This window comes from Manduca sexta, chromosome 14 (genome assembly GCF_014839805.1).
Source record: "Manduca sexta isolate Smith_Timp_Sample1 chromosome 14, JHU_Msex_v1.0, whole genome shotgun sequence".
NCBI classification, from domain to species: Eukaryota; Metazoa; Arthropoda; class Insecta; order Lepidoptera; family Sphingidae; genus Manduca; species Manduca sexta.
In genome coordinates, this window is record NC_051128.1 from 10,737,630 (window position 1) to 10,759,139 (window position 21,510).

At 37.2% G+C, this 21,510-nt stretch overlaps 1 protein-coding gene across 1 annotated transcript; it reads left to right on the forward strand.

Moving 5' to 3' along the window:
• Positions 1-64: 64 nt before the first annotated feature.
• LOC115447548 (protein deltex) lies at positions 65-8,608 on the forward strand. The gene is made up of 10 exons (XM_030174676.2): positions 65-410; positions 1,964-2,183; positions 2,425-2,621; positions 2,725-2,908; positions 2,985-3,173; positions 3,356-3,591; positions 4,003-4,147; positions 4,246-4,435; positions 4,703-4,811; positions 5,032-8,608. Exons 2-10 carry the CDS (start codon positions 1,985-1,987, stop codon positions 5,245-5,247), a joined length of 1,665 nt encoding a protein of 554 aa, XP_030030536.1. The 5' UTR covers positions 65-410; positions 1,964-1,984; the 3' UTR covers positions 5,248-8,608.
• The last annotated feature ends 12,902 nt before the right edge of the window (positions 8,609-21,510 follow it).

Consider the following 21,510-nt stretch of genomic DNA (forward strand, 5'->3'; position numbering starts at 1 on the left):
GCAGCTTCTCTGAGAGGAGGTTCAGTTTGAGATATTACAAGCAGACACTCATACAAATACTACGTAAGACACTTGGCAACACTGCCTAACATTGCGTTACTTCACTTGTCACATAGCAATTTATCTCAATTTACATTTCACGTTATTAGTTTTGAATAATTGTTTGCTAATTAATTCATTGCTAGAACCAGTGTTTTAAAATAAGTTAAGTAACTCCCACGATATATATTATCACAAACCGTTTTTCGAGTCTGAAATGAAGTTTTGAGTGGATTTGTTTTAAAAAACAAGCGTTATGAGTTTGGCTTCCAGTAGCTGGAATAGAACGCTTTTTGATAAAGATGTGATATAGTGATAGTAAATTAGACAATACTCGTGCTAAATCATAGCTATGGAATACCTTATGACCGGTAAGTACTGTTTGTAAAGTTTGCTAAATGCGTGGGAAATGAGATGTTTCAAAGGGGTCACTTCCTCGTTGATCATTCTGTATCTAGGCGACGTGCAGTTGAAAATAAATAATAATAGCTGTAGGATATCAAGCAGTCAAACGACACGCTTTTACCATCGCGCAGTGTACAGGGCAAGTGTAGTACCACCTTTACTGCCCAAAAGAAAGTCAAATGGTATATTAATTCCCATTGCAGTAGAATGTGTGCTGGAAACTATATCCAGACAGTAGCTCCTTTTGTTTTTCATGTAAGTTTTGCTGTTTTCGAGATTTGTGAGGCATAGAGACAATTGTCTACACGCTGAATAGTACAAGGCACCCAAGGCAGTATTTCTATCTCACATATGTGATCATTTCCAGAGGTTTAAACACCTTATGTAAACCTCGTTCTGTTGCATCCAGCAACATGTTGTATATTATTTTGATTAGAATGTTCGTAGGTGGTAACCATGTATATAGCAGGGCCCTTGCACCCCATGCCACAATTTATTTTGACAGTACATAACAAGCATGTAATGTACTGTGACATTATGTGATATAAGACAATAGAAATTGGCATATAGAAGACCATTCCATACTAATTTTACAAAGATAACATAACCACAGCCTTGTTACTAGTTTACTCTGTCTTAGAGAATAAGGTCCGAGTTTAATTTCTTTGTTGGCATGTTATAAGGGCGTTTAGTCCATATTTTGTATTCAATCATACATGAGACCATACATAGGTACCAGGCTATAGTGGCTTTTGATGAATCACATTCTGGGGAATTAATAATCTTGTTAGGAGAACATGTTTTAAATTTCTTGCACTGAGTAATACAAGACATTTAATTACCTACATTATCAATAAATTAATTTTATTTCATTTTACACCAGTAGTGAAGGATGCAAAGGAAGATAAATGCTGAATAATATTCTGAGTTCATTATAGATATTTGATAAGTTTGCAAAAAAATGTCAGTAAGAATCTTATTGTACCCTTTTGAAGCCTATGAGAACTATACTGTTAAAAATTAAGGGCTGTACTCATAATGTTTAAATAAATGTTACTTTCAATTTATCCATATTAGACAGTTAATATAGATGATGGGATTTGAAAGAACACATAGTATTTATCTAGGATTTACTTACTAAAATTAACATTATGGTTAAACATAATGGCATGTGCAAATGAGTTCTTCAGGTTTTGATTGATCATACATTGTAAAAAATGTAACAAAGTGTACAAATTTATTTTGATCAATTAGTGTAAACAAAAAACTACATCAGTTTTCTGTGAGATAATACCACCAATCCCAAACAAATTGGCAGATAGTTGCCAAACAGTAGCATGAGTGCTACTTATAAACCCTTTTATATTGCATAGTCTTGCAAACAAGCATCTGGCTCACCTGAAAATTACACATTTATTTGGACTCTATTCTATTTACCATCCGGTGCAGTGAACCTACTTCCCAAAGATGCATAAAAAAGTTTTCATGAGTATGTGTAACTTGTCTCACTTGGTTGCAGGAGTTGAAAAATGAGTTGAAGATGTCGTCAGTGCACTGCGTAGTGGTGTGGGAGTGGCAGATGAACGGGCAATGGCTGCCGCACACGCCGGGCGTCACGCGCACGCTCGAGCGCGCGCACGCCAAAAAGCTGACGCGCGTCGTGCTAGCCGACGCCGACCCCGCGCTCAAGGGACACTACGTCAACTTGCGCACTTTGACGCAGGGTGTCGACACCTCGGGTAAATACCTACATTGTATTCAGTATTGCAGGGTGGTATTCCATTTTAGTGTCATGTAGGTGTATCTGTGTAGTGCTGATCCATTTATGTTAAAGAAATACAGTTTGGTGTTGTGTGTTTATCTCAAATAATAAACGTTTGTCGCACTTAAGGTAGGGAATAAAGACTATCGTGACGAATATTCTGCTCTAAGCACAAGATGAAATTGCTACATGATAATTCCTAATAATGTTCTGGTCAGCGGGTTGTCTGGAGGGCGGATCGGTGGAGTGTCGCGTGCGGCGCGCGTGCTACAGCGTGCAGTCGCCGGCGGGGCGCGGTGTGCGCTGGGAGTGGGCGCGGTTCGTGGCGCCGCCGCTCGGCGGGGAACTCGCCTACGAGCCGCTGCCGATGGAGGCGCAGTGCTTGCTCGAGGAGGCGTGGCGCGCCGGTGGGGAGGTACAAATATGTATTTTTTTAAAGCTGATTTATGAGAAGTTGTAGTAGTGCACTGGTGAATATTTGCAATTGATATTATATTACAATGTGTATGGTGTGTAAGGCCGTGGTGTGGGGCCAGTGGGCGGTGTCGCCGACGCGCATGACGGCGCGGGCGCTGCGTGGCGCGGCGGTGCGGCTGCTGCGGCGCGCGCCACACCCGCCGTACCCGCTGACGCGGCCGGCACGCACTGAGCCGCCGCCGCCACCACCACCACCCAGGGCGCCAGACCGACTGCCGCTAGAAGGTACCTACTAATTTTACTTAACGAATTGGGATTAAAGAATGAACAGAGGAATTTGACCTTTTGACCATTGTGTCAGGTCGCAGGCCGCGGATACCGCAGCAGCACACAGGCTCGTCGGTGCAGTCGGTGCAGTCAGCGCAGTCGGCGCAGTCACTGCCTGCGGCAGGCGCGCTGCAGACGGCTCGCCGCGGCGCCCGCAGTGCCTCGCCGCGGGAGCGCAAACCCGGCCTCGCGAGGCAGATACTGCACAACCTCAATATATTCAGTCAGTCCACTCATTATATTTCATACTTTTCTTTGCAATTTAGCTATGTATACTGACTGACCGGGACACTCCTCGAAAGAGCCACTATAGTGCATCAGTCAACACAAATGTTGTGTATGCTTGCCATCAAGTTATTTCAAAAGTATAATAATGTATTATATTGAATGAATATGTATATCCAGGTAACAACAACAGGCAGACGTCGCACCATCAGGAGCGCTTGGAGAGCAAACATAAGGCGGAACCAGTGTTGGGTGCTGGCGCGAGCGGCTGCGGTGACAATGGTGATACAGGCGAGGCGGTGGACGCGGGCGAGGCCGGCGGCAGCGACGAGTGCACCAGCACGCGCTCCGGCCGCCGCCACTCCGTCGACACCGTCTCCACGTACCTCAGCCACGAGAGCAAAGAGAGTCTGCAGGTGAAAACCAAGCTTGTTTAAATTTTGTATTTACACATCTATAGCATTATAATTTGCATTATGTGCACTAAGTGACACATGTGTAAACGAATGCAATAAATATGATTGACTAGGCGTTGCTTGTGTATCAGTATGACAACAGCGTATTCTATTTTGAAAGTGAGGTTAAATTATTTCCCATGCCTACAAATTACCGGGACAAATAATATCCTATGTGTTAATCCAGGACATGGTCTAGCTGTGTGTCAAATTTCACCCAAATCCGTGCTGCATTGACTTCTTAGAAATGTGTCGACATTTTTAAAATTTGCCATTTATAATATTAGTAAGAAGTAAGATAAAAGGTGATAGATAGAGTTCACATATTTTCCTATACTCAATAGTGCTTACTGAGTGTACTCATATTGGTAGCAAGCAGCAGTGGGTGAGCTGCTGAACTGCAGCACGGGCAGCGATGACGTGTTCGACACGTCTTCCCCGCCCTCGCCGCCGTCGCCGCCGTCGCCCCTCCCGCCCATCAGCCATGACATACTCTCCACAGACGGATGCATCGTAGGTAAGTATAAAATCAGAAACAATGTGTTGATTAGCATTGGTACATCTATGTTGAGTGTAAGAACAGTGTATAATGGTGATGTGTGATTTGTCTGTCAGTATCAGACGGCGAGGGTACATGGGCCGGCTCGTGCGCAGTGTGCGCGCGGTGTGCGGGCGGTGCGGGGGGCGCGGGCGCGGAGGTGCAGTGGGCGGGTCCGCAGCCGGCCGGCAGCATGGCGTGGAGCGTGCAGCCCGCCGCACTGCCGCAGCACGCGCCGCACACCGCCTCCATACTCGTCACCTACAAGTACGTGCATACTGGGCTATCACTAGAAATTTTTTATGGTCATTTTATTAAAATTATGTCAGAATAAAGAAAAAGCATTTAGTGGTATTTTAGCATAAAAAAATGATTCAAAGGTAGAAAATCAAAATTACTTAAATGACGAGGCTTTAAGTGCATGCGCCTTTGCCAAAATCGTTAAAAAACATGATATATGGTAAGGTCTTGCCGAAAACAGCATTAAGCACACCATAATACATTATTGGTATATAATGATAATGAATGTTGCAGTTTCCAGTCAGGCCGGCAAGGTCCTATGCACCCGATGCCGGGAGCTCCATACTACGCGGTGGGATTCCCGCGATACACGCTTTTACCGGACACTGCACTGGGACGACAGGTAATATTAAAATTGATCTCTCTGATCTCTAGTGCATTAATGATTTTTCTGAGACTGCAGCTGTTCATGTAAATTGTTAGAGAAGTTCAGTCAGCATCTGGCAAATGTTAATAAGCTCGTTTACTAGTGTACAGCATAAATCTGTTTATTTTGTGGTGGAACTACTGCAGTAGCGCCTGCGGTTCACAAGGTGAGGTGTACAATGTACATAACTGTGCAGGTGCTGGAGGCGCTGCGCGTGGCGTGGGAGCGGCGCGTGCTGTTCACGGTGAGCGCGTCGCAGACGACGGGGCGCGAGCACGTGGTGAGCTGGCGCGCGCCGCCGCCCGCGCCGCCCGCGCACCCCGCGCACTACGCGCCGCCCGCGCACCCGCGCCGCCTGCTCGCGCGCACGCTGCACGCGCTGCACCAGCTGCAGGCGCACGCGCACCACTGACCCGACGTGCCGACACGACGCGGCAACCTTCACTAAACAAAACTGCAAAAGTGACATCCCCAAAAAACAGAAGTTTTATTTTTCGGGTCAGCTTATACGTTTACTCGTTGAAAAATTCACATCATAGGTATTTTTTTTACATCATTACATCGTAATACACTGGACGTAAATTATAAACGTGACTACGAGAAAGAAAAAAACAAACCATAGTATAAAACTCATTTTATTCAAAATTAATAGAAAATTCGTGCATTTTTATACATTTTTGAAAAATATTTTATTATTTGCAGCCCCTGTATATGAATTATGAATATTTGTAATGTAATACGAATCCCTGGGCAACTAAAACTATAATGCAAAAAAAAATGTATACATATTTTTATATTGACATTCATAAGATGCCATATTATTTTATACATTATTGAAAATGTGTGAGAAAATTATAGAAAAAATTAAATTATTTTCCAAAAAGGTGTACTTTATATAGCCTCATAAATAAATATTATATTGTTACAACTAAAAGACAAATTTACGCATTTTTTTTAATGTAAGATTTTTTATCAAAAATTTATCATAAGATGTACAAAGGAAATAATATGACAATATTTAAAAATATAATTTCTAGTGTAATGTAGGACTCGCAGGATCTGCATTTATTTATGAGTTGTAAATGTGACGCAGCTTTAGAACCTGTTATTAAATGGGCAATATTTAAATATTAAAATCGAAATTACTAGAATATAAAAATAAGACTATTATAAAAAATCATCCATTGCATAAATAAATTAAGTCATTGATATTTTTATATAACCAGTTTTCTATTTGAATTTAATCAAGGTGTTCGAAAGAAGGAAGTTTTTTTTTTATCAGTTTCTCATTTAATGATTTTTTTATACACGAAGAGTTTTTAATTACAAAAAAAAATATGTAAAAAAGATAAGCTATAAATGTGCAGTTAGATTTTTTTATCAATGAATGAATCCCTCCTAGCCGAATTTTCCCCTTCGGCCAATCTCAAACATCAGGCAGGCACGCACGAGATATTATAATGCATGGCTTCACTCTTTGTTTCTTTACTCTCGCAGTCCGGAAATGGCAATTTATTTTTGTTTATGTATGTGTAAATGGCCAAACTATGACAAGTTAAAATTTTCTCAGATCCATCACAGACTTATGGACATAACATATAGTAAGTAACAAATGCTATGTAGATCACAGGTCAGATTGAAGTTCATAAATGTATACTAAATGTCTGTTAGAAACGATTATGAAATACTATAAGACAGTAACAACTATCAAGTTGTATGAATTGATTAAAATCGCGAAAAAATCTAGAATTGTGAATGAATATAGCTTTTGGCCACAAAATACGTTTTTTAGGATTTTTTTTGTCATTTGTCGAGTATGTGTTCCGTAACAGTAGAAAATAATGCAATTTTTTTGGTAATTTAAAGCTAGTGGTGTATAGAATAACATTCTCGAATACATTATGATCTATATGAAAACGTATTTACTTTGTAACTGTTTTATATTTATTATATAGGTACAAGTTCGCAAAAATAATTATTATGAAATGCAAAAAACAATTGTCAAATGTCTTCCATTTATGTAAAGTGCAGCTTTATTTTGAATTTTGTAGAAAAGTATAGTTAATATTAAGTATATTACGAGCCAATCGGGTGAATAAGGGAAACAAGTGCAAATACTGAAAACAATCATTAAGTTGAAGTAGCTAAAATAAAAGCATTTTATTCAAGCCATCATTGTATTTCTCGGCAATAATTAAACTTTAAATAACAGCTCAATTAATCTATCTGATTCATTTGCAAGTTTTCTATTTTACACCCCCTTATTAGAATTTAACCCAATTGACCGTACATTCAAAATTATACTCTATTAATGAATAAGAGACTGATTTTTATATATTTTTTTGCTGTGAAAATCAGTTTTGCTCGTTTAATAATCTTTACCCCAAAGGTAAAATAAATTTGTTATTAGGAATATTTTAATTCATGACGCCATCCGCCTGCAAGTATGTGCAGGGCTTGGAATTTTTTTGGCAGAAGAGAGGCAAAGGAGAAAGCTTTATGGTTCATCAATAATCATCACTGCCCGAGTACTGTCAAAAAACGATAACACCGATTGATGGCCTGCCAGCTCGAAATTTCAGTTGTTGGTGAGTTAGTTTCGTGGCCGATGCGTAGGCCTATGTATTCTTGCCAGTAAGTGCCTTATAGTACGCGGAAATATGGGTATAATTGTATTTACATTAGTGTTACGTTATTTTTAATATATTGAATATTTACATCGAAAGTGGAAGGACATGTGTTAGGCAACATGACGCGCAACATGTGTTGTTCAATGACCGGCGGACGTAGTATGTCGCTGTAAAATTCTAAAGCGCTACGCAACATAATAAGCTGATCAACATGTTGCGCGTCATGAGGGATATAGATAATTTTTATAAAAAACCATAATTGTATTAAATACTATACGAATGTCTCTATAACTTATAAAAACATGGTTGTAAGTACGTTGTTAGAAGGCACGATGAATAGAATGTCACTTCAGTTTGTATGATGTTTGCCATCTGTTAGTGCAAATATTGATTAAAGTAATTTAAATGTCAGGAAATATCCCTTTTATTGTTTAACACATGATTTTAGGTATTTAAACTTATAAGAGGAAGTATAAAAAGTGTATTTGATATGTATTTTGTAAATAAGCAGCAATATAAGTCTTCCCATGTCAACGAATCTTCCAATAAGCTTTAAGGTCTGTTCACACACAACCGTGAAGGGTCCGTGATGTCGGAGTTTGAGTTGATAGGTTCAAAAACTACACATATGTACTCGAATTTAAAATAATAATTGTTCATACAGATAAATAGCCCTTATGACAAGAACAAGAGGAAAAAATATACATTTGAATTTATTTCCTCAAATATTCACCTAAATTAACATTTAAGTATCTCTATTACAGGATTACTTCAATTTATTTAAAATTATTTTTTTTTTTCATGTTTTATAAGAATGTGTTTTATACGTTCGTCCTGGGGTGTTTTGATATAATGTGTTGCAAGTTATTGCGCCGTCTCTCTGCGGGCCGATGCGGCTGTGTGTGCTTCGACTATTATTTATACTTTGTAAAAATCTCGACGGATTTATTGAATAATCGATAACGATTGGTTATTTTTTGTTTTATGATGTTTAAAAAAATATATTTTTGTAACTGTGTAGGGAAGAAACTTTTTAGTGTTGTATTTAGAAATAAATCTATCGATGATTTTACTAAAGAGTAGAGTACTAGAGAAATGTATTTTAATAAATTGTTAAGACAATAAAGTATTATTATATACTTACTAGTTTGTTTTTTTTTATTGCAAAAATGTCTGAGATTCCATTTTCGATTCCTGCGCTAAGACACGGATGTTTCTTTCCTATCAAAATTTTGCTTAAAGCCGCGCGTCTTTGTTGTTCAAGTATTTGTATGCAATTCGACGTCAGATTTGAGTGTATATTTTTCTGCATTTAAATCTAAAGTTTGAGTGGATGTATGTATGCCTTTCACTACGTACCAAGTGATGACTACCTGAAGAAAGAAACTCTGGTCTTACTTTATTGCCATAAATTTTCAATTACACCTTTTTTCATATCTCGTTTATAATGTTACAATATTTGTAACGCACATCATAGTTAAAACAGGGTGAAATTGAAGTGAAAGAATTTAACCATGGACTGGTACAGAGCAATGTTTGAGACAAAAGAAATAAATAGGGAATTAATATTATTAATTAAGGTTATAGCTTAAGGTCCATTTTTCATACATTTTGTTTCACCTTTAATCTGGGTAACTAAACAAGTATGGACAAGTAAAGAATTTAAATTCACGTCTAGTTAGTGATTAGTTCTCGCAGTTGAAAGAAAAACGTAAAAATAATTAATATGCATGGATATTTCGGCCTTTAAAATTTAATACGACGAAATTAACCTTAACAGCCTTATAACCAACTTAATAACAGTGTACAAAACCATTTGCCTACATTTATTTATATTTGAGGTCAGTACAAATTAATATTGTAAAGGTAAACGCAACATAGACAGTAGGCCATTATGCATTGCCCGGTGTGAGTTGCCTTACACAATAAAGGTCCCTGTTATTTACAATTTTCCAGGTAAGTATACTGTGTTTTATGAAGCCAATATCGTCAAATCGTAAATTCTATTTGAGAACTGGATAGTAAGTAGCTTTCGTTAGAGAGTACTATATTCTTTGGAAAGTAGTAACTAGTCGCTAGGTGAGGTTAAGTTAGCATTATACGTTACGTTCCGTTTGAAGGATTTGGTAATGCGTATTACTAAATCAATTTCGCCTTTGAGTGGGATCTCAAGTAGATATTTAAAGTATTGAACTATTTGTTAAACAAAACTTAAGTTGTAATTTAAAAGCTTGTTTTGAGCTGAGTATGTGTTGTTAAACACTCCGGAGTCAGAAGCCGTCATGTGCAGCGACTTAACCGTTTCTGATGTTGACATTAATATAACAGCTTCTCATGTGATACGCACTCAAGAGCGATCGTAAGGTAAGTGACATTTGTGTGATAGTGATACATTTAATAACATGTCTAGAATATTTGTATTTTGGGTAGGTTAAGAAATTTATTCCTAGTTTACCTGTAGATTTATGTCTTACATATTCCAATAATTAGACATCCGTATGTTCTGTCTCATGATGTAATGGGATGAACGCTGTATCGGGTACAAATTCCAAACTCCGGGTTGATATTGAGAAAAAAACAATATCACTGCCCGTTCCGGGATTTAAACCCGGTACCTCAACGTGGTGGTCTTACAGCGCACGCATTACAACTACGCCATTGAGACAGTCTTATTCCAATTCCAATGTTTTGTAATTAGCCGTATCTACAAATATTTAAAAAGCAAATCTAAAAACGACTGACGTCTTGTGATAAGTATTATGGAATACTCAGAATGAATCTCATAATCTTATACACGAAAACTTTTAGAAGCTTCCGAGACACAAAGAGGACGTTGTTCGTCAATACTTCAAATATTTTGTGAGTGCTTGGACGAAGGCAGGAAGGACAGAATGAGGATATAATGATCAAGATTTTTTAGATTGGTGTGATAGATCATAGAAATAGGATGTTGGCATGGTGGAAGCTATCGCCATTCTTCCTTTCGTGTTGATGGACCCTAAAACGACCTTCGATGATGCTGACATCTTCAAAAAACACATGCGAAGATAGATCCGAACCTGTGATAGCTCATACCAAGAAGTGCTCCGTTTACAGAGATATTCAATTGGAGGATAGCGAGGAGTTTATAGAGAGCTATTAATTCACACGGACACATAACATTTTTGGCTTCTTACAGTAATTGCTGTACAATATTGCGCAGGCGCAAGTATTTGAAGTAATGAATTCATACAATAAAGTTTTATATTATGGCTTTATCAATAATGTTTTTTTAATAAAGCTAATCTCAAGACTATTACTTGATGTTAAACAGCTTTTGGAATATTTTATTATTAAACTAGCTTTTGCTCGCGGCTCCGCCCGCGTTATAAAGTTTTTCAGGTTAAAGTTTTCCATTATAAAAGTAGTAGTTTCCCGGGAGCCTATGTTCTTCCCAGGGTTTCAAACTTTTTTTAGAACTTTTTAAGAGGAATAATCCCGACATACATCATTGCTGCATAACTTTAACCGTTTACGCAGCGCACGCAACGGAAGCTCTCAAAACTAATAAATTGTCCCCGTATTTGTAACATGTTTCATTACTGCTTCGCTCCTATTGGTCATAGCGTGATGATATACAGCCTATAGCACCCCACAAATAAAGGGCTATCCAACACAAAACGAATTTTTCAGTTCAAACTGGTAGTTCCTAAGATTAGCCATTACTGCTCCGCTCCTATTGGTCATAGCGTGATGATATATAACTTAGAGCACTCCACGAACAAAGGGCTATCCAACGCAAAAAGAATTTTTCAGTTTGGACCGGTAGTTCCAGAGATTAGCCATTGCTGCTGCGCTCCTATTGGGTATAGCGTGATGATATATAGCCTATAGCACTCCACAAATAAAGGGCTATCCAACGCAAACAGAATTTTTCAGTTTGGACCGATAGTTCCTAAGATTAGTAAACAAATATAAGGAGAAAGCTTCGAACTGCTAAGCTATCGGGAGTTACACGTGTCATTGTGAGTCAACCATAAAAGATAGACATATGCTGTCGTGGGATATTTTTTTACATAATTTTAAGGAGAACATTTCCGTCATACATGATTTCTATGTAGCTTTAACCATTAAGGTTGCACACGCGACGGAAGCTTAAAAATGGAGTAACTTCTCCCGTTTTCCCAACATTTCCCTTCACTGCTCTGCTCCTATTAATTGTAGCGTGATGAAAAGTATACTATAACCAGCACAGGAGTATGACAAATAATTGTACCAAGTTTCGTTAAAATCCGTCGAGTAGTTTTTGTTTCTATAACGGTTATACAGACAGACAGACAGACAGACAGACAAAAATTTTACTAATTGCTTTTTTGGCATCAGTATCGATCCCTAATCACCCCCTGATAGTTATTTTGGAAATATATTTCATGTACAGAATTGACCTCTCTACAGATTTATTATAAGTATAGATAAACAATAGCTCGAGTTATATAATAAAAAAATAGAACGACGCACTAATATTTAACTCACATTGGGTTTTTGTATTCAGATTTAACATCAGATGACATGGTTTTCTGGATTTGCGACAAATTACGAGTACAAGTACAACAACCGCGCTGATGCCCTGGGTTCGAATACCGGGTCGGGCCATAAATTATTGTGACTGGATTGAATTTTTTGTCTTACCGGACTGTGAGAGCGAAGGAGCAGAGAATAATAATAATATAATAATATCAGCCCTGTATTATATACTTGCCCACTGCTGAGCACGGGCCTCCTCTACTACTGAGAGGGTTTAGACCTTAGTCCACCACGCTGGCCTAGTGCGGATTGGTAGACTTCACACACCTTCGAAATTCCTACAGAGAACTTCTCAGATGTGCAGGTTTCCTCACGATGTTTTCCTTCACCGTTAAAGCGAACGATAAATTCACAAAGAATATACACATGATTTTTTAGAAAAGTCAGAGGTGTGTCACTGTGTGCCCTTGGGATTTGAACCTGCGGACATTCGTCTCGACAGTCCGTTCCACACCCAACTAGGCTATCGCCGCTTGCGAATGAGAATGCATCTGTATATTGCACCATAATATCTCTTGACTAATCTCTGTTGAGATTTGCCGCCGTGCCCTAAATTCATCTAGGAGGCATTCATTTATGTTGCGATCCAGAGTGGAGCCGAACGCGAAGGTGTCACACCAATACTTCGGCAACTATATGTTAGATCCCAAGGAATAGGGTGCGAACATATTGCAATTTACAGGGCACAATTCCAGACTTCTAGCTAAAACTAAGGAGAAAAACCCAATATTACTATCATAATGGGTCGTATAATTCGTCTCGTTACGAGATCACTTTGACATACGTTAATGAAGAAACCACACAGTCGTCTTTAAACTTGTTAACATTCTGCCGAAAACCATGTTTAACGAATATTTGCAATACAAATCCCGGTTAGAATATTTCATTTTTTGATAATTTTGTAGCTTAGTACAAATATGGGGTGTACACTGTACGTGTGTGTATTTATGACTGAAAGTTCGATTTTGCCGCTACGACGAATTTTCTTAGGGTATTAAACAACTTTTGGTTGATATTTATTTTATAAATTGACCCTGTATAAAAATGGTTTATTATTGAGTATTTTAATGAATATGTCGGTTAACAGTTATGAAGTAACTGAGGTTAATGGCCATCTGTTCGCGGTTGTATGATCCAAGATGCTGATGCAACAGACACTTTCGTATATCCAATCAGCTTTATTATGACTCAGTACCGCCATAAACAGTATTGACACTTTGTTTATTCTTTAATGCTTAGTCAAAGACTTCAGTAAAGTTAACCATTTTTCAATTCTTGAGGTTTTTGCGAGGAAATTTAACATATCGCTACAGTATAGCTCGAGCAAAGGCTGAACAATTATAATGAAGTCGCCGTTTGTACAACCTCACTTTAGAATCTTTTCACTAAAACAGAATTGTAAAAGCAATTAATTCAATAAATCGAAATTTAGACTTATAACACAGATAAACCCATTGAACTATGATTACTACAAAATATATTAAGCACTGTGGTTACACCTCGAAACATCAACATAAAGTTACTATGTGAGGAAGAATAAGGCTAAAAACAAAATATTAAAAGCTTTTAACGTAAGGTGCGGTTCATTATTGGTTGCGTGTTATATCCATCAGGTTTTATTTATTAAACATAGACCCTGACTTTAGACACGTAGAATCGTCGATTGCTTAAATATAAGCAAAACATTTATCAAAATTGTTAAAAAATATACGTATCATAATATATTTGTAGTAATGAAGCAATCATAGGTACACAACAGTTATAAAACAGTTTAAAACTCGATAAATCGCAGTAGACCTTATAAATCTCGTCAGAAATTCTACAAGTTGTCAAAGTAGTTACATAAAGACAAATTAAAGAGAAATCAAACGAGCGTTAGCTTGTATGATACGAAATTAGGGCGTTAAGCAGCTATTTATCTGAATAAGGCGTCGTCGTGACAGCGGCCCAGCTGCCAGTGCCCATACTCGGAGCGCCATATGGTCGTTGCATCAGGACTTGGGTCAGATTGACATGATGTTGTGTGTTGCGAAACTAATGGTTTCTTTTCGGAAGTCGGTCTAAAGCTAGAAATTAGAAACGGCTTTAGATTTTAATGCAAGATTAAGGTAAGCGCAACGCTAATCAAGCGAATAACATGGTGTAGAAATAAGTTAGTATATAATATAGAAACTACCTATTTTCATTTACATTATTATCAGTGAAAGAATGAAAGAAGCAGCTTCAGAGATTACCACGTCAAATAAAAACAAATCTTTCCAGCTGTGAAGTGAAATAATTTATTCCAATTCAGTAAATTTTTACTTCACTATCAGTTTGGAAAGCAGTTTTCACCAGAGATATATAACTGGGACTTGTATTGGAGATGTAGTATTCAATGCATGCGACGTCCGCCCCAGATGGGTCTCGGTGCGAGATCAATGGGCGTGGTGCACTAAGGTCGCCGGCCGGTCGGACCAGCTCCGCGTCAACCAGTGTGACAGCCGCCGATGACTCCACATGTATTGGGGCCGAGTTACTCCGTTTGTATCATGCTAATTTCTTTAGGATTAGTGGCAGCTTCTTCCTTAGAGGAAGAAATAGAAATCTTAGGGCTCCAGGGAGCGACTACCTCGTAGTATGATCTAGTACTTTAAAAGATTTTAGGTATATTTCATGTTTCAAACCGCCAGCATCACTGTAACGGGACGTTTATAATTTATATATATAAAGTAAAATAAATAAACATTAGACGAGTAAACAAGTATCCCTGATACAATGAGCGCCGTGTAAACAAACAGACAATCGCACAATTGTGCTGCGTGTCTATTTATCTGTATTCATTAAATATATAACAAACTTACATCTATGCATTAGATGTCATTTCAAATAAATTATACATTAATATATTCCTCACGAATATCTTAAAATAGCATTTCGAATGATATAATAAATTATGTACAATAATAAAGACGCCAGGCGAATGAGTTAAGAACAATCACACAGACAGATCATTGAATTTGTCCTTTTTGTTGATGTATTTCGTTCCATGATGTAACGGGGGCAAACCTGTCGCCGTATCGGACACAAGTTCAACTCCGGACTGATAATAATAAGAAAAACCCAATATCACTGCCCGACTAGGGATTCAAAACGTTACACCTCAAAGCGGGTCATACGGTCATACCGCGCCCGCGACATAACTACGCCACCGAGCCAGTTTATTAAGAATTCGCCGTAATACCACATAGGTAGATACAGAGCATTAACATCTTTTTGTTTCGTAGGTAGTGTATCACATTCATTTACCAGACTATTCCTTATTTAAATATTTCGTGATAAGACATTCGCAGCTTCGAGCAAAAATCACCAATTAATAAGTATTTTACCTTAATAAATTCCAATAAGCCCGCACTCTGTGAATTCTTTTCCCTAACCATCTGACCTAATTACCCCAGCCTTAACCTATAGCTCGTTTTCCTAGAGCTCTGTGTTCACGGAATGATATGAGTCTCCACAACGGTCCATTTGTTTATACATAGTTTCTTAGCTATGTCACCTGGTGTGCCGTGTGCATCAAAATCATCACGAAAAAGAACGAGAAAAAATTAGGATTTAATATCACACCAATCCAGATTCCTCGCGGAGTTATTAGTCTTGCGGATTGGGTATCGATAACTACTAATCTAACTAACAAGTCTTGTATTGTGGGATGATATAAGTTCAAAAATTCTGAGGTGTATGCTCAGGGGATGGAAATTAGGATGAGACCATTAACATCTACCACTAGAAATTAGACGCCAAATTAATGATATTTGCTTACTCATGAAGATAGCTAATGGCACTATTGATTGCCCTGATTTACTTGCAAGAATATCTCTTCGTACAAATCTCTTAGGCCTCAGACAAAGAGGGATGTTAAGTGTGTTGTTTGCTAAAACAAATTATAGGAGAAATTCATTTTTGCTTCGTAGTATGAACAACTTTAATAGTCTGCCTCTGAACCTAAACATCGATCTATTTTGCACCAGCACGACAACTGTAAAACGATTGTTATCACAGCAATTCTTTACTAATAATTAATTGAATACTTTATAAAATACTTAAGGACACAATGGCTTAAATTTTAATGTAATGCCGTGTAAAAGTCCTTCCTAATTTCGATTTTACATGTAAGGCGCTTATTTAAGTTATCTATAGGTGGAGGCTTATTGTCAGCAATTTGTTAGAATATATTGTTGTATAATTGTAAATTAGTCTGTAAGCCTTCCTAAAATTAAATAAATAAATAAATCTACTCCCCATCAAAAGTATTTCCTTATCTACGAATGGAATCCATGGGTGAGGGCGGAATAGTCCCTAGCCTAAACATGCTGCTCCTCTGAGAGCTTTAGTTCTAGGACCTAGGTTAAGGACGCGACTTGCGCTGCTTTAATATATATTTGAAGGCTGGAATTTTAAAAGCATTGTTCAATTCAGCCCTCGTTTTATGGGCCACCGCTTGACCTCTGTAATAAGAAACGTGTTTATGAATATTCACTGCTACGTGTGCATCGGCAAGTCGGTATGACTCAAATATTATAAGAAACCAATCATTACCTATTGGCACAATTAAATTGTGTAAGCTAGCTAAACGTTTAGTGTTATGTATTTACAATAAGTGAGTTTATGGTAACATCAAAACGCTTAAAAAAAGATTCATATTATAGCATCAAGATTTTTTTTTATTTGTTTTTGAATTGAATTTTATTTTGTTTTTGATTGATTAAATTTATGTTACGACAACCTTAGATTGAGTATTTTAAAATTCTTTCGGATTCACTTAAATTACGTAAGAAAATCTTGTGTAAAATTTCAGCATTCTAAACCCATATTTTTAGGCTGTACGTTAATTAGTTCAAGAATTTTAATATTGAATGATTTTACAATTACACAACTCACTAAATCAAACAACGCCATTGCCATCCACTTAAAAAAATATATATATTCAAATAGGTTTTACCCATTGGAGCAAATTACTGGGATAATAGGACCCTATATGTTATTCCAGGATATGGTCGCTAAGGGACGGTGCAGGGCTCTATTACTAAACGAATTTTCAGAATTGATTCAGTAGTTTATTATTCCTGCAAACAAACTCGCAAACCTACAAAATAGGTTTTATCTTAGTGTAGCGCATCGTGACCTTGGTAAGGCATAGAGAATAGAGCGTCATTCATCATGTGTTGTCTATTATCTATCGTACTATGGCCTTGAATAATTGTATTTGCAAGCTAGATTCTGTGAAATTCTGTTACGGTAGCTCCACTTTCTATTACGTTTTTTGTCGTAGATATCATTATTGTTAAACCCCAAAAAACGATCAAGTAGAACACCTAATAATATATAATATAATAATATTAGCACTGTATTATATACTATCTCACTGCTGGGCACGGGCCTCCTCTACTGCTGAGAGGGATTAAGCCTTAGTCTACCACGCTGGCGTAGTCCAGATAGTAGTAGATTTCACATAGCCTCAAAATTCCTATAGAGAACTTCTCAGATATGCAGGTTTTCTCACGATGTTTCCCTTCACCGTTCAAGCGAGCAACAACTCATAAAGAATACGCATATATTTTTTTTTAGAAAAGTCAGAGTTGGTGTTCTTTGTATTGGAATCTGTGGACAATCATCTTGGCAGCCCGTTCCACACCCAACTAGGCTATCGTTTATTTAAGTAAAACACCTGATGTTAAGTAATTGTCATAGCCCCTAAACACTAACAATAGCATCAGAATCATAAGTGCGCTGCCTAAAAAAGACCGAAAACGAAGATCGACTGGAGTGTCTCAAGCGGCCATTGCGTAATTAAATGCGGCACTTTTTTAAAAAATTATTTTAGGAAGATGTACAGACAAATGACATCAGTAGAGGTTAAACACAAGATATAGTCCTATGCTGATTACAAATCTTCGCCAGTAAAATCAAAGTCTCATTGCGCATATTAAAATTATGAAATTTTCGCGGTAAAAGTTCACTTGCAGATCGTTCATCAAAGGGAAGGTCAAACATGTCGCAAGGCAATAAACACAATATTTACGATACAAAATGCTGTGGACGTTACTGTCTATATGATATAATATGATTCAGCCACCGTAGGGGTGGCGGTAATATTGAGAGCTTTTAATTGATTGAGAGTTGAAATTATATGCGATATAATGGAACTCTTGTTATATAATTTCCAGTAAATAAAAACAAGTCGCCTAATGGCAAGAACTAATAAAAAGTAGCGGAATTTTTTATGTGTGCCCTTCGCCAGTCGACACCATGTTACTACCTATCACTTTTAATTAAGGAAACACTGTATTACACAGGATTATAGACGTTATAAATTTTAACACTCTTTGTACCGGACAACAATGCTTCTTGGGCAAAAATACAGGCGCACTCGCTTATACTTTACCTCACTACCTAGTAACATAAAATTTAACATACCGTCGTTTAACATCATAATTTTATGCCTTGTTCCTTAATAAAATTAATCTGATACTGACGTAGCGTAATATAACTGTTATTGTCGAGACGTTGGTGGCAGTCCTTTCCTCACCCCTCTGCCGGCTCGAGTAGGACAAGGGCGGCGTGTCGCCCAATACGGCGCGACGTCTTCTGCGCCCGCGCACCGCCGCCGATTCATACATTCAACATAATCGTACTTCAGATACACTTGTCGATATTGTAGTATGGTTAAAGAAGTTAATAGCGCATGAGATAGGTTGTAGACATATTTATCTATAGAATCAAGAATGTTATGGCTTGATCAGGGTAATACCAATTTGAAAGAAAACGAATGGGAGAACACTCAATTCCCAACTCTAATCCTTAGTGTCATTTGCTTGTTTGGTGGTTTTAATGAAAAAAGAATACAAGGTATAATGGAACAATGGATAATTTAACGATAAGTACGTGCTTCTTTGCACCCGTCAGAAAAAAAAATTATTAGCTATTAGATATGCACCTATATTATTTTAAGAAAATTATTTCCCCATTAACTAGATATAGTCTTCTTTAAATATATACCTACGCGTTGCGATCTAAGTATATATTTTATAAAGCAAGTAATTGTAATGCATTGTAACGAGCATGTTTACTGCACGCTAACGGTGGAATTAGCGCCAGTTTAGCATATGACCATATGGGGACAGGCTATACATGGCGCTTGTCAGTTCCTTGGCTCAGAATATCAAAAAGTAAACATACGTGTTGCAAAAGACGAAAAATTTACATTAATAATTCGAATTAAATAAAGCCATCTCTATGACCACGATACTCCATTGGACATGATGTTAAGAAAAGGGTTGTCCAATAAGAAAAGGATAAATTTAAATTGTAATAGAAATTAATGTGTATTGGTAAAAAACAACTCGTATTTTAATGAATTAGTAGATATTATGATTTTTTTATATAGTTTAGAAGCAATATTGATTGTAGAGCAGCGAGAACATCGCTTTGCTTAACAGTTGAAGACGAAAACTAATCTAACACAGTATGTCTCAATATACAATCTTTATCCTGTACCTGAAGCTTTTACCTAGAAGTTAATAAAGTACAATTTCGTCCAACAGGTATTTTGCGTCACGGCAATCGGCCTTGGAAACAAAACTCAAATCTGATAAAATAATGAATGGAGATTATGAAATAAACATCACTATATAAGGAGATACACTGTCAAAAATATTATAACCGCGAAGGCAACAAAAATATAAGTCCTTAATCCTTATCCCCACCCACGCCACTGATAAAAACAGGAAAATGTGAACATATTTCTGCAAAATCGTGCAGTTGTACCACAGACAGCCTGCGTGATGTCAGCGGCCATGACACATTATATTTTCATGTGACAACAGTTACTTATTCGTGCTAATTGTTTTGTTAGTTATTTATAAGTGTTATGGTTAATTCTCGATACTGATAGCTTGGTTTATTTAGAGCCGTTTCTTGGAGGAAACTTTATTGCTCATAAGGTTGATATTGCAATAATGGTGTGTAGGTTGCATCTCTGTGCATAACTTAAATTCGCAGAATTAGGAACAGGAATTTCTATATTTAAATGGCTTTGTTATTATTTTGGTATTAGACGCTTAAAAGTAAGAATCTTGGTAGATCGGTTTTTAACAGTATCTACATTAAAATTCAAAAATCTTCTAAAACACATAAAAGAGATGCAGAGGCTGCGTAAGTAACACGGTTATCTATCCTCAGTGGTTAATCGCTAACCAGTGAATCAAAAATTATATGCTGACAGCCAGAAACAAAACTTATAATAAATATCAACCTCAGTAGCTCTCAATTATCAAGTTTAGAAACATTGCGTGATAATAATCTATTATTTGTTCAAAAGCATTACTGGCTTATAGAAACTCATTGGAAGTCGGATAAAGTCGTTAAGTTAGATTTAGCTTCGTTTTCTATAATGAAATTTACCTGTTGGGTTTTTATTTAATTGGGTAACCCACTGCTACCGAAACTATATGATTTTCAAATGAAAGGAACAAAATACGATTCGACTCATAAAATGTTTGTATTATTAAGAATAGATCATTTACAGCCAAGATACAATTTCCCTCATCCCGACTCAATCGCTGACATTGATTATAGACCGTTTTTGATAAAAGATCAGTCATGACAAAAAACTTCTTCTATTGGTCTATTTTCGCTATGGATGGAAAAAGAGATTGTAATCGTTTATTAAAAACGGCTGTTAGATGACAGTGCAGCCGCGCCATAAGCTATTTGTCACTATTGCTATCTGTCACTGGGCGGCCGCCATTTTTTCCGCACTGTCACTTAAATCAGACACTTGTAATAGAAAGTGATTTATCGTAGCCCATTAGTGGCTCTTATCTAAGATATCCATTTGAATTGTATGCATTTCAACGGGGGTATTGAAGTAGTTTTCTATTTTGCATATACTTATGGTAGGAATAAATCTCGATTATTCGAGGTCTGGACTCTTTGTACCAGTTACTCGGCGGCTACAAAAATCGCTACACAAATTGAAATCTTCAAATCACCTATGTAGGTATGTATAATAATTAGTACATTATATTATTGATTAAATTATATAAAATCATCAAATTAAAGCAAGCTCCGTTTTCCCTGACCGATATAAGCTATTTATTTGTCTTTTATTTTAGTAACGCATATCGCGGACTGAGCCGAAGACAAAAGCTGATTTATTATAAAACTAAAAGTCCTTAATACGTTAAATGTACCTATTTAATAATAAATTAGGGATTATACCACCCCCACAACCGCAACTGCAACTCCTGTAGGATCGGCAACTTGGCATACTTTTTATGACACCGAGCGATGAAGCTCGGCGAGTCTCAGAACACTTAATCTGTTTTTATCCCGCATTGATATTTTTTATAAAATTTGTAGATATGTCATAAACAGCCTTCTAGAGGCAGTCTATTGCGAATTAGCACAATAGGCCTTAGAATCGTGTTAGCATCGATTGA

Bases quoted from the DNA above. Each gene is read 5' to 3' on its own strand.
- LOC115447548 (XM_030174676.2), top strand. From the start codon at position 1,985: ATGTCGTCAGTGCACTGCGTAGTGGTGTGGGAGTGGCAGATGAACGGG. The intron at 3,592-4,002 runs GTGAAAACCAAG...TCATATTGGTAG, and splicing joins AGAGCAAAGAGAGTCTGCAG to CAAGCAGCAGTGGGTGAGCT. The intron at 4,148-4,245 runs GTAAGTATAAAA...TTTGTCTGTCAG, and splicing joins CACAGACGGATGCATCGTAG to TATCAGACGGCGAGGGTACA.